Here is a 13875-nt window from a genome sequence, read left to right as displayed (position 1 = left end):
TGGGTTGTTTGCCGTCTGAGAGAGCAGATTTCTCTAAAGAGGTACTTCAAGTGACTCGCGTTTGGTCATTTCGCGAAGGCATGCACCAGCAGCATTGACCGGTCCGATCGATGCAGAAGGTGTGGAGAGAAAGGCCATATTGCCAAAGCGTGCAATAGGGACCCCAAATGCTTATTATGCGAAGGAAGTGAGGGACGGGATTACCGGCATATTGCCGGAAGTGCTAAATGCCCGGAATTTAGGAAGGCGCTGACTTCAATGAAAAAATGAGGTTTATTCAAATAAACCTCAATCATTGTAGGGTCGCTCAAGATTTACTCGAGCAGACCATCTACGAATCCGAGGTGGAAATTGCCATCATTAGCGAACCCTATAAAAACCGTCACGGTGGCGTGTGGGTTATAGATTCGTCTGGTGGAGCGGCGATATGGACATGCGGTCGACAAGCCATCCAATGTACTGGGAATCAGACATACAGCGGCTTTGTGTGGGCGAAAATAAACGGGGTATATGTGTACAGCTGTTACGCTCCACCAAGCCTGACACTGCCCGAATTCGAGAAAATGCTTGACAGCCTTGCTCTCGACGCAAGGGGTCGTAGTCCAAGGGTGATAGCTGGTGACTTCAATGCTTGGGCCCGTGAGTGGGGTAGCAGAGAGATAAATGCAAGGGGCCGCAGTCTATTAGACACTTTCGCACAGTTGGATGTCGTTCTGGCCAACGAAGGATGTGTAAACACCTTTCAGAAAGGGGGGTCTACCTCAATCGTAGACCTAACTTTTGTCAGCCCTGCACTGGCACGTGGTATGTCTTGGTGTGTCAGCAACCACTACACCCACAGCGATCACCAGGCAATCTTCTTTGGGCTATGGGTGGAGTCATCGGGCATAAGATCATCATTCGCGAAACCGAGAAAGATGTCAGGCTGGTCCGCTAAAGCTCTGGATGAGCAGACCTTCATGGAGGTGTGGTTATACCAACCTAATAAAGCAGGCGCCTCTACGGAACGAGCTGTCCATGTGGCGGAATGCATCGCCAAAGCGTGTGACGCGTCCATGTCGAGGAGGTGCTCATTCCTCAGTAGAAGACCAAACTACTGGTGGAATGCTGAACTGACCAGCCTTCGATCAGCCTGTCACCGAGCCAGAAGAGCGGCTCAAAGAGCGGTAAGCAGAATCGACCAAGCGCAAAAAGAGCGCGCCTATAAGGAAGCCCGCAAAATCTTCAAGCTCGCCATCCAACGGAGCAAGAGGGAATGCTTTAAGGAGCTCTGTTTAGAAGCAGACGTAAATCCGTGGGGGAGCGCCTATAGAATCGTGATGGGGCGATTCAGAGGCCGATCATCTCCGCAGATCACGTGTTCTACACTCTTGTTAAAAATCATCCAGGGGTTATTCCCTCAGCAAGAGGAGGGCGTAGACAGCTTCCAGCGACCTCTGAACGACACGGCAATACCGTCAGTCACCAGTGACGAGCTGCTGGAGATCTGCACTAGGATAGGAGATAATAAAGCTCCGGGTCTGGATGGCGTGCCGAATAAGGCCCTTAACCTTGCCGTGAAATCCAGACCGGACATGTTCGCTGAGTTGTTCGAAGTGTGCATGTCCGAGGGGATATTTCCTTCGTCATGGAAACGACAGAAGTTGGTGCTACTGCCTAAGGCTGGCAAACCACCAGGTGAGCCAACCTCTTACAGACCTATTTGTCCTTTGGACACTGTGGGCAAAATGCTAGAGCGAGTAATCTATAATAGATTACTCCCGGTTGTTGAGAGCCAGGGAGGTCTCTCAGATCGGCAGTATGGGTTCCGTAAAGCCAGATCAACCATTGATGCCATCAAAATGGTTACTGGCTTGGCCGAAAATGCAATCCACGGAAGGGGCAGTACTAGCAAATACTGCATAGTGGTGACCCTGGATGTGAGAAATGCATTTAATTCGGCCAATTAGAACCTAATACGGCAATCTCTGGCGAAGATTGGTATTCCCGCTTATCTTGCAGCTATTATCAACAGCTATTTACAAGAACGGAGGCTGACATCGATGACGGACCCCAAGAGTACGTTGTCTCCGCGGGTGTCCCACAGGGCTCCGTACTGGGCCCACTGCTGTGGAACATCATGTACAACGATGTTCTTAATCTTCCCCTTCCGGAGGAAGCCACGGTGGTGGGCTACGCCGGTGATATAGCGCTGGTTGTTGTCGCAAAGCATCTCAAAGATGCTGAGTTATACTCATGCGAAGCGATCAGTGCTGTTAAGGGTTGGCTTGAGAGTTCTGATCTGACACTTGCGGAGGAAAAAACGGAAGCGGTCCTTATCACCAAGCGCCGTAAAAGAAATTTCGCCCGTATTCAAATTGGGAATCATATCATCACTTCTAAGCCTGCGATCAAATACTTGGGAGTGATGATAGATGGGAAGCTTAGCTATAAAGCACATTTGCAGTATGTCTATGACAAAGCATCCACTGCGAGTGTGGCCCTGGCAAGAATGATGCCGAACGTGGGAGGGCCACGGCATGCTTCCAGGTTGCTTATAGCTAGGGTAGTGAGTTCGGTCCTGCTCTATGCAGGTTCAGTTTGGGGAAAGGCATTGCAGGTTACATTTAACGGTAACAAACTGAGTTCAGTCTACAGAAGAACAGCCCTAAGAGTGTGCTCGGCATTCGGGACTGTCTCAGATGATGCTGCATTCGTCATTTCGGGAATGATGCCCATTGACATCTTGGCAGACGAGATGACGAATATATATAATGCGAAGTCTATCTCTCCTTTATCGCAGGCGAAGAACGCCGAAAGGGAGAGATCGTTAAATAGATGGCAAGAGCGTCGGGAAAGGGTCGGTGGACACACAGGCTCATCCCTACCATCAAGGAGTGGTTGGAGAGACGGCACGGTGAGATTAATTATAATCTTACTCAGTTTCTCACGGGGCATGGAGGATATCGCCAGTACCTGTTCAGGTTTAAACTGGATACCTCACCCCATTGTCCAAACTGCGATTGAGTCTCAGAGAACCCAGAGCATGTATTCTTCCACTGTCCAAGGTTTGTGGAGGAAAGGAAGAGCCTAGAGGAGACTCTAGGAGAGGTGCTTGTGCCAGAGAATCTGGTGCGAAGAATGCTATCATGTCAGGAAGACTGGGATGCGATCAACTCCATGGTCGTATCTATCCAGAGCAAACTGCGAAAGGCATAGGAGATCAGAAAAGCCGCGTAGAGACGAAAGGGGACGAAGCTAAAATGAGCTGACTCCGCCCTGTGATGTAATACAGTACGGTGGTTCCACGGGGCTTGGAGGGAGTCGGGGGTGGTTTTAGTGGGTAAGAATCCCACACGCTGGCGTGTCCAGGTCAGTGTCTTTTGAAGGTTTCCACCTCCTCAAACAAAAAAAAAGCCTTGGTGTCGGTGTTAGGGCCAAAGTGATACAACGCCTGATTCTCATCGTAACAGAGTTGGCGCTCAAGGTAGGGCCAAAGTTGTTGCGTTCGTAAAACAAGGGATAAGCCCGTGTGGGTCAATATGATGTCTTTTAAGATTGTCCGATTTAAATCTACTAGAATACTTCTTGCCTGAGTGTTTTTGAAAGAACAAGAATTGGTTCATTAGAACATTCCAAGATCTTATGAAAAAGTTTCTTCTAAAATTATTAATATTACTATAAACATATCAAGCAAAATATTACCAAAATCAAAATGTAATTTCAATGGCGGACCCCCTTATTGTTTAATGATATAAGGAGGGTACTTTGAACATTTTTACAAAAATTTGGAATAAAAGAATTCTAAGGTCTTCTAATTTTTATTTATGAAATCACTATCCACTATGCGTTTTTCTCCGCTGAAAATAAATGTCTTTGTTACAATACGGAAGGCCATGTGCTTGTCGTTTTTGTGGTTCACATTTCCAGGCCGTGTATCAAATCTATTTACTGGGAAGAGTTATTGATGGGTTGTATATTTCAGTCTTTTTGTTGCTCAATTAAATGGCTTGAAATATTCCTGTAATATCTGATAATGATGTCTTGAAATTATCTATTATCTAAACACATACATTTTCTAGGCAACCTTAACTAACCTAACCGCCAACTGTTCCAAAGAAAAGTTTTTAAGGTAACTGTACAGTGATTAGAAAACAGCACTAACCACAACAAACCACTGTTCGCTGTCAACACGACATTTCGGACGATAACCCATCACTCTGAGCCGGAACTTCAGGCCCGGGAATTATATTGTTGGATGTGTTGCTGGAATGATGCGAGTTTAATTTCTCCACATGCCCAACTAGCCAGTAAACATGATAAAACAGCACATTCTGGTCGAATTAAAACAATTCATTTACACGGTAGCGAACCACCGCGGCATCCCGAAGAACATTTCATCGCCGCAGCTGGTCCGGAACAGTCTCAATCTCCTTGAGGACCTGCCGGCCGCCCGTGAAGTGGTTTTGGAGTATTTCTCGTTGGTGTTCGATGTGTCGCTTGGGAACTACGTGCAATTTGTGTCGAAGGACTCACAAGGCAACCCGCCTGAGGATGAGCTTATCAATGATATTCAGGAAGCACTGGAGAGTCTGGTGACCAAAGGGCCGCCCGCCTGGGGCCCACTGATCGCCTCGTGGAGTCTTGAGCTGGTGGGTCGGTTGTCGGACAAGTATTGGCCCAGCAGGAAACTTGACATCGGAGCGGCGTGCAATCTGTGGCTGAATTGCAGCGCGATGAGGTGCCTGCTCGGGTTGATGGCTTCTTGTTTTCGCAGGATGAGCAACACAGAGGCTGAGGTTTGCATCGCGACCCTCCTGGGTAGGTAGAAGGTTTTCATGATTTTGGGGTCGTTTCTAATTGTTCTCCACTTGCAGCTACGTTCAGGAAGTACAGTCCCTCTTTCGATTGGGTGGTGGCGCGCTTGGGAGGATGCTTTCCTCTGAAAATCATATCCCAGTAAGTATCACTCTCAAGATCTTTAATTGGGGCCAAACGTTTGCATTCAATCCGTTTTATATTACAGGATCCTACAGTGCGGATTGAAAAGGTTTTCAGAGGACTACCGCTGTCGTTTCGACTCAGAAATCGGAATCCTTGACTACCTGTCCTTTGCCCATGAAAAAGACTTGAAACACGCCATAAAGGAGTTGTTTGACGATGGATTCAATCCAAAGAAGCCAATCCACTACGACATCATACCGTATCTCATGCAGCTGGCGTCTGTCTCGGAGATTATTCTGCAGCCCATTGTCAGCGTATTCCTGGAGCTTTGTAAGTTTTCTCTTTTATGACTTCTCCCCAGAAGTTGAACGAATGATTACTGTTTGCAGATAACCCCGCCTTGCTGGAGGTAATTGTCCGTCAAACAAACGCTTGGACCAAAAGCTTCATATTCCGCGACATGACGCCTTCCTTGAACAATATCGCGTTGAAGGTGAAGACGAATGGGACCAAGCTCCTGCTCACAGTCTCGAAAGTGGCGGATCGCTTCTTCTGGTGCCAGGACTTCATCGAATACACACTGCAAGAGCTTGAACGATTAATATTGGATAATTTTTCGTGCCCGCTCCTGAATGATATTGCCAAAGAAGAGTCGAAAGTGCTGTTGTGGAAAAGTTGCTCGAGCGGAAATGCCATCGAGCAACAAACAGCAGTGCGACTTCTCCTGTTGGTTTGTAAGTATTCCGAGGTGTTGAATAGGGACCAGGCTTAGATTTTTTGTTTGCAGCTACCCAACATCATCATATTTACCACCAGACAATCGCCGAATTACTGATGAAATCATACGAAACTAACAAAAGTGGAATCGGCGCGCTGATCCGTTTCGTTGGAGGGTTGAGCGGAACTACGGATTTTCCAGAGGTGAAGCCGGGCATTGAGATGAGTTTGGAGCGGTTGTTGTTGCAAAATCAGTTCCATTTTGTCGACTATCAGACGGAGTGCCTAAACGCTATCAAGAATTTGACCACAGTTTGCAAGTAAGGAGCACTCATTTCATCCCACCTTCAAGTTTTCAGGTTTAAAGTGAATATGTCAAATGGTTTTATTGAAACACCCTTATGACTCGAATTCTGTAGATTAAACTCGTGGGGGGATATGGTTGTGATCACGAGCTATCGGATCTGCTTCGATGGTCCTGTGGAGGACGTTAACGGATGACGAGCAGCTGAAGAGGTAGAAAGAACAGTTCACTAATGAAATGCATGTCGGGCAACCGCAAACGATGGCGACATATGATGACGGCCCGATGGTTGAGAGGGTAGGGCGTTAGCCTCCCAATCTCGCTGGGTTCGAATCCCAGTTCTCATGGGTGTCTGTGTTTGTCTCGCTGCTGTGAGCTTCTCACTTCTTTTTCTTCAGCCTTTGTCCCGTTCACAAGCGAGGTCGGCCCGTCGTGATCGGTTTCACCATTTGGCTCTTTCGAATGCCTGCTCTGGGTGCAATCTGGAGGTTTTTAAAGCCCCATCCCGCGTATCAAGCCACCGTTGTTTCGGCCCGCCTTTTGGTCGTTTACCATCGACTTTGATGTTCAGACCAATCAAAGTGAATTCTTGTTAGCACGAATTTGCGTGACCATACCACCGAAGACTCCTCTCTCACAATTTTTCCACGATCGATGCAACACCATAACGATCGCGGATATCCTCATTTCGGATGTGATCAAAACATGTTACGCTACTAGTCCAACGCAACATCTTCGTCTCCATTACCGAAAGACGCCGTTCATTGTCTTTCATAGTCGGCCAACACTCAGAGCCTCAACCCCTGGAACAAAAGGTTTTAGCCTGGACACGGAGACGTTTTTGGACCCGCCGTCGACGTTAAGCCCAAAGAAGTGCTCCCCTCTATTTAAAACTTCATATGGGCCCTCACATGGTGTTTGCAGGGGCTTACGGGAATCATTCACGTGCACCAAGATGTGTATGCACACGTCCAGGTTCTTGGGGGCGTTAGCCTTCTTCGAAGAATGACGGGATGCCGGGAGTGACTTTAAGTTCGCCACCGTGCCCCGGAGCAAACGCAAAGATCCAATGGTGGAAAAGGCTAATCTAGTATCGAGCACAGAGTTGCTAGGGAGTCTCAAATTCTCCCTGTATATCAGCTCGGCGGAACAAACTCTTCACGATGGGCTGTACAGAGGCCAAGTAGAACGAAAGCATGAAAAGTCATCGTGTGCTATTATAACGGCCATCAGCGTCCTATGCCAGCGTTCCAGCATCCCATTGGGATGCAGGTGTACGCAGTCATTTAAATCCTAGGAGTTTTCCTGACTTACAGGCCTCAGGCCACCGCGTGAACCTATCAATGATTGTGAGGCAATACTGGAAGATATGTGAGTCTCGCAAAGAGTCAACGATGGATATGGATTGCTACGCTTGGTATACCAAGGGAATGAGCCTACTTCTTTCGGTATGTGCTTGATGACTTTACACTTCTGGCACGCGATGCACTGTCTGGCCCAGGAAGTCAGAGGTCTCGTAGAGTATTTCGGAGGTTGAGCGAAAAATGGAAAACTTCCCAAAACTTGTATTTGGGATTGTCCCTGGGGCTCTGCGTCATTTTTCTGTACCTCGAGGATTACCGAAAAATCGACCGTGACAGGGATTTTGACCTCTGAAATGCGTGACAAAGCGCCTGCAATTACATTGTCCGGACACAAGCTGAATATCCGAAGTAAACTGGCTTATGAAGTTTAGGTGATGAAGTTGGCGAGGGGACGCTTTGTCGGGCTTCTGCTTAAAATCGAAGGTAAGAGGCTTGTGGTCCGTGAACACTGTAAACAGCATGCCCTCTAGGGAAGTATTTGATTGCCATATATGCGGCTAAAAGCTGTAGGTGCTGTAGTTCCCAGATTTGATTCACCTTTTGGCGAAGGGCAGCATCTTCTGTGATGCCTGAAGCATTGACGTTTACGGTTAGTAGTGAATCTGGTTGAGGAAATGCCAGGAGTGCACCATCCGCCAGTTTTCTTTTGGCCAGCTTAAAAGCCTGGACGGCTTCTGTAAACCACACAATCACACGTGTGTCTTTAGCTATGGGTCCAGAGTAGTAGGCATTGAGGATCACTTGATGTTGTGAATCTGGTCTGGATTCGCTCAAAGCAAATCATGTGGCCTAAAAACGTCACCTGCTGTTCAAGGAATTTGCACTTTTCAACATTAGGTACAAGACCGGCCTCAAGGAGACGTTGAAAAATGCATTCGAGGTGTTCCAAATGCTCAGACTCAGAGGAAGAGGCGACCAAAACATAATCAAAGTACACAAAACAAAAATTAAAGTTTCACAGGACAGAGTAGATGAACCGCTGAAAAGTTTGCGCCGCATTGCACAGAATAAAAGTCATCCGTGTGAACTCGAAGAGTCCGAAGGGTGTGCATATTGCCGTTTCTGTTTTCTAGAGCTACATGGATTTGCTGATACGCCTTGGCTAAGTCCAAGGTTGTGAAAACACTGCAGTATGCGGGGTTGTGAGCAAAGTCGTGGATGAGTGGTATGAGGTAACGGTCTGCAATGGTCTGTAATTGCCACATGGTCTCCATTTGCGTTAGGCTTTAGGATCATGTGTAGTGGAGAAAACCAGCAGTTATTTCATGGTCTGCAAGTACCCTGATTTAAAAGTATGTCAAATTCTTTGTTAGCAACAGAGAACTTCCGGGGTGGTAATGGACACACCTTCGAGAAGATAGGCGAGCCAGTAGTGCGGTTGTGGTGCTGTACATCATGCTTAGCTAACTGCGAGAGACTACTTTCAGTAATTATGTTGCTGTATTTTTGAAGGAGCAGGCGAATGCGAGGGTCGGCTTCTTCTTAAAAAATGATAGAAAAAATGACGGTTGAGCTGGTGGCAAGTTTTCCCGAAGACCTGAGCGAAGTTCCGGGGGCTAGAAGAGACCTGTTCTGCACATCCACCAGCAATCCATAGTGGTATAGGAAGTGTGCGCCTGATATGGGACTGCTGATGTCCGCTTTAAAAAAACACTATGAAATCGTTCGCCAAAGTCCCAGACTTACGTTTACTTGCCTGTAGCCGTAAGCGTATGTAGTTGAGGAGCTTGCAGCCGCTAGTTTGAGTTGTTGCCGGATCAACTTGTGATTCCGCGATACTCGGAGGGCCGAGACGTCTACGTCTGTGTCGATTAGGTAATGGCGCTTGTTCAAAGGGTCGTAGATGGTTAGGTGGCATGGGACTGCCGCCGGAGTTCCTAGCGAGTCTAGTTTTTTGGTGCTGTGAACGTGCACGAACTGGTACATTTTTTTGCTTTGTCGGCAAAGAAGCGGTGGTAAGCAAACTGCAGGAGTCTTTGAGCATAGAGACGGTAGCCGTGAGGGTGGTCACTCTCCGCTGAAGGTCGGTAATCTGCCGTAACACTACACTGACCACGGGGTGAGTTGTTGAGGCGGGTGTGTTCCGAGGTTCACTCACACACTGCATCGCCTCCGCAGTAGTAATCTACTATTGCTAAGTATGTGAACACCACTTGGACACATACTTGCCGAGTCAATTCTGCTAAATCAACAATTCGCTTCATTGATTGACTTGACGAAAGTTTTAGTTTACTTAACTCTTCTAACGATGAGGGGCGGCTGATCGATATGCCTATATGCGAGCGTTGAGCAAAACATTATGCTGGGTTATATCGGTTGGTGCTGCTTCTGCGGAACAATAGCTGGTCCCTTTCCCTTAAATTTCATACTTCAGTTTCAATTAAACCATTTCAAATTCTATTTTTTCATAAACTTGCTCCTGCACCTGCTGCACAATTCAAGACAGTCTATGTTGCTGTTGGCGTTAAACTCGGCAAGGACTTTTAAGTTCAAGACCAAAGACCTCGATCGAAATTAGCGGGACCGAGATCGACTGATCGATTGACTGTGTATTAGCAGCTTTTTAGAGGCGACGCTAGAGGTGAATAATGTTAACCTCAAAAATCCAAATAAACTCTCGCAGTGTCGTGTTTATAGGTTGAAATGCTCACTCTCATTCCCTGCACTGAGTTGAAATTTTGATTTACCTCAATTATTTAGATGAATATTTAGTGGAAGTGGTTCGATTTTGTTATCAGCTTCAGGGAGACGTAATTTCACTTGGCTGGTCGGTCTGAAAACAACCATCGCTTTAGCTTTCTGACGGATTGCCGGTGCCAAACACGCACGGATGCTGGTGTGATACAAGCACAGTCATTCATCTCACTAATGGAATGGCGAGGGTCGTATCGGTTTATATTCAAACTCGCGAGTACCCTTAAACTTGAACTTGTTTAGACGCGATGAAATTTAGCTAGCTTGGTTCTCAAAGCATCGTGTGTAGGAGGCGCGTTTCGATGGTCTTGTGAGAGACGCTACCGGTTAACTTCTCATCCGCCATGACGAGCAGCGTAATAGGTGGTATCACATCCGGCGAAGTTCCGCCTTTTGTGGATGGAATGGCTAGCCCCCGTAACGTGCAGATTCGCACTGGTTCCTTCAAACAAGGGAAATCATCTTGGCCATCAATGCACTCAAACATAGTAAAACCACTAGGCTTGATGGTCTCCCTGCAGAATTAATTATCGTCGAACCTGTAGTTTCTGTTCAGATCTGCGATTTCCATTCGTACAGAAATGCTGGGAATGCGAGGCCTTTCCCAGAAGGTGGAAGAAGGGGATGATTGTTAAGATTCTAAAGAAGGAAGGGCGCCCGTCTTGATTTTGACAATTGGAAGGGTATCTGCGTGCTCCCTGGCATCGCAAGAATAATCTTGGAACGCATAAAAACGCACCCTTGATCAACAGAGAGTAGACTAGTTTTTGTTCTGGATCCTTCTACATTGACCACATCAACATCCTACGGATCATTTTGAAACAGTCTGCGGAGTTGAGATCTTCGCTTCCTCGCTCTTAATCAACTTCAAGAAGGCTTTCGACAGACTTTCGCGGAAACCAATAGCTATTATCAGAGCAACATATGATACGCAAAATGTCACGTGCTGGAGAGGAGTTTGAGAGTCCGCCAGGGTTCCATATTGTTTCCGATATTATTTCTTCTTGCTATCGGTGCTGTTCTTCACGCTGCCTTCCCCGGGGGACGTATCTCAACTACAATGATGATATCTGTTTGCCTTCTTACCGGGTTATGGACCTTGCCCCAATGGCTGTGGATTTGAGAAAAGAGGCAGGTAGAGATGGACTGAAGACAAACATCAACAAAACCAAAGTTCTCAGTCTGACGGGTCATCGTACCCTCCATATCTACATTAATAGGTAGAGCATCGAAGTCATCGATCAATTTGTATACCTAGGAAGTGTGGGTTTTTCCGACGGTGGCACTGAACTGGATGTTGCCCCACGCATTAGCAGCGCTAGATCCGCTTTTGATGCCTTGTCTCTGGATCTGGATATGATGTGTTCTTTCTGTGTTGTTATATAGGAGTAGCAGAAAGTGAACCCCAACGTTACTCAAAAGCTCCAAACCTTCGTGAACACCTGTCTGCGGGGTATCATATGAGTACGTTGGCCTGACACTACCTCAAAGGAAGAACTTGGTTGGCACACACGTCTGGCACTCGTACGCACTGTGATCGGAAGGCGGAAGTGGCAGTGGATAGGTCACACATTAAGGAAGGGCGACAATTACATTGTGGGCTATACCATGTTGTGGAATCCACACTTCCGAGTTGGCTGACGAGTGGGTTGCCCAAGAGCACTTAGCACAGAACAGTAAAGTGCGAGCATCTCGGGAAGGTGTGACGAGTGCTGAAGGACATTTCAGGTAATCGCGAACGATGGCGCATAAGTGTGGTCGACGCGCTATACCCCACTAAGGGGTTGAATGGCAGCCATATATATAAAATAGAATAAAATGTTAGAGAAGATTCCAGACTGCTTAGGCAATTCTATCGAAAATTGACTAATTATTTGGCATGTTAACCTTCAGACACCTCGTTTTTCGTAATGATACATTTGCGCTTAAAAAAATCCTTTAAATAATTTAGATTGTTTTTTCATTAATCAATATTCACAGAAAATAATTTCGGTCGTTGTAGATTAGAGAAGAGCAAATCATCCCCTTACCTTCGTCAGCAAACTGTCACGACATCATTGAATACATCTCTTTCAAAACTGCTAAACATTTTGGAATGCGTTCTTAAAATGCCCGAACCAGAGGGCGAATCCCCTTCGCCATCAATAAAATCTGCGTTGGACAAACGAGTAAAAACGGAAAACATGGAAGTGGATCCCGAACCTTATAGTCCAGATGTCTCTCGTCAAATAGTGCACAGTGTTATCCAATTACTGGATGTGATTGAGCCCGGATCGGGTCAAAATCAACAGAATATGGTTGACATATTGAAATTAGCACATTTGACCGTGAAATATTTCTTCTGGTGCCTCACAGAGAAAAGTAATTACTGAAATCTGTTTACAGTTCATCAGAGTGCTATAGAATTTTCTCTTCAGGTCCCACTTTACGACTAACTAGCATCGATACTGCACTTACACTTCTACGAAGACAATGCACGAATTCGGGAAAAGCTGCCCGAACAATATGCCTGCAAGATTTGGTTGAAGGCGCGCTTTTCACCTACTCAAAACTATTTGGAGGAATCGTAGATGATGATTCAAATGAGGACGATGAAGTTGGAATTTCAGAAAATGAAAAGTTGATTGTCTTAAATCAGAAACAAGATGCAGGACCAATGGCGAACAGGTCAGTTTTGCATGCCGGATTGATAGGAAAGGGTTTGAAATCCGAACCTACGGACCCGGTTATCGAGAAGCCGGACGCAGAGCTACAAGCACATTTGCTTAAAGCGATTGATGCTTGTTGTCAGTATTCGACGGTAAGTTAGCAGTTTTTGTAGATTTAATTTTTAAAATTGTGTGAAAGTCATATCAATCAACAGGACAGAGGCAGCACTGCAGACGGATATTCTGTAGTTTCCCTTTTACTAGTAGAAATGGTGTCCCCTGATATCATGTACAACGGTCTGCCGTTTCCAGATGAGGAATTTTCAAAGGTTACAATGGAACGGGACCTGCAAATCAGGCGAGCCTTCAAAACTTCCCCAATTCTACTGCCAATTATCTCATTAGTGGCAATGCATAGACCCGCCTTATGCTATTCGTCCGTACTTTTGAGAGCGCTGTGCGCTTCATTCTTACACCAGTGGCGAGCAAAAAACGGTACACAATGCCTTTCCGTTTGTGTGAATTGGGATTATTTGCCTTTCATTCGTTACAGTGAATCGATTCCAGTCACCTGATGAAAACGATGAATTGATGGTTTCTACGAAAAATCTATTGCAAATTTTAGCCATGGGTCAACTGCTTCCACATCCGTTATCACAGATCCACATGATCATCGAATACTTGGAAGCTCCTGAGGTAATTTTCGAATTTGGGTTTCAGTCCTTTGATTGGTGTAAACGATCTTTTTCGATCATACATTTCGCAGATCGCTCTGGTCCTCAAAGAATGTGTCTGGAATTACCTGAAAGATAATGTACCCGCTCCAGCAATCTTCCGCAGTGCAAATGGTTTGTACTGGCGAAATCCGAGTTTGTTGAAGCCGCCACCTCAATATGTTGATACGTTGCGGGATATAATGCAAAAGAAACTGCCAAAAGTAGGAGCCCATTACTATCAGATGTTTGTGATGCCAGTATTTGAGGAAAAGGAACAAAATAGTAGAAAGGGCAAAGCGGGTGAGCAGCCTAGTTTTTAAGGTTTATAGGTTTTAAGTTAAATGAAATGTTTTGTATGATTACACGCCAGAGAAATTATTTGTTAGATAGTTTTTAAGAAGAAAACTTAGCGATGTACAAAATGGAATTGACAAGAAAATAGTATTTCATAAAATGGTCATTTTTTTATTTGAAGCGCATAAGAAAGTTTTGTTTGGCGATCCGTTTAG

At 46.0% G+C, this 13875-nt stretch overlaps 1 protein-coding gene across 2 annotated transcripts; it reads left to right on the top strand.

The window, feature by feature from the left end:
* The first annotated feature begins 4171 nt into the window (after nucleotides 1-4171).
* Nucleotides 4172-13799, top strand: LOC119652838 (integrator complex subunit 5). Of its 2 annotated transcripts, XM_038057174.1 has the most exons (11): nucleotides 4172-4289; nucleotides 4348-4800; nucleotides 4857-4938; nucleotides 5006-5253; nucleotides 5313-5657; nucleotides 5711-5960; nucleotides 12005-12363; nucleotides 12420-12802; nucleotides 12866-13145; nucleotides 13204-13346; nucleotides 13417-13799. In XM_038057174.1, the coding sequence occupies exons 1-11, from the start codon at nucleotides 4238-4240 to the stop codon at nucleotides 13684-13686; spliced, it is 2865 nt and encodes a 954-aa protein (XP_037913102.1). In that variant the 5' UTR covers nucleotides 4172-4237; the 3' UTR covers nucleotides 13687-13799. The 2 variants fall into 2 exon arrangements, with proteins under 2 accessions (XP_037913102.1, XP_037913101.1); XM_038057173.1 differs by having other exon boundaries at nucleotides 4198-4800.
* Nucleotides 13800-13875: the final 76 nt, after the last annotated feature.

The sequence above is a fragment of the Hermetia illucens genome, chromosome 3 (genome assembly GCF_905115235.1).
Source record: "Hermetia illucens chromosome 3, iHerIll2.2.curated.20191125, whole genome shotgun sequence".
Lineage (NCBI taxonomy): Eukaryota > Metazoa > Arthropoda > Insecta > Diptera > Stratiomyidae > Hermetia > Hermetia illucens.
Note: the sequence above shows the minus strand (reverse complement) of the source record. Positions and strands in the feature narration are given on the sequence as shown.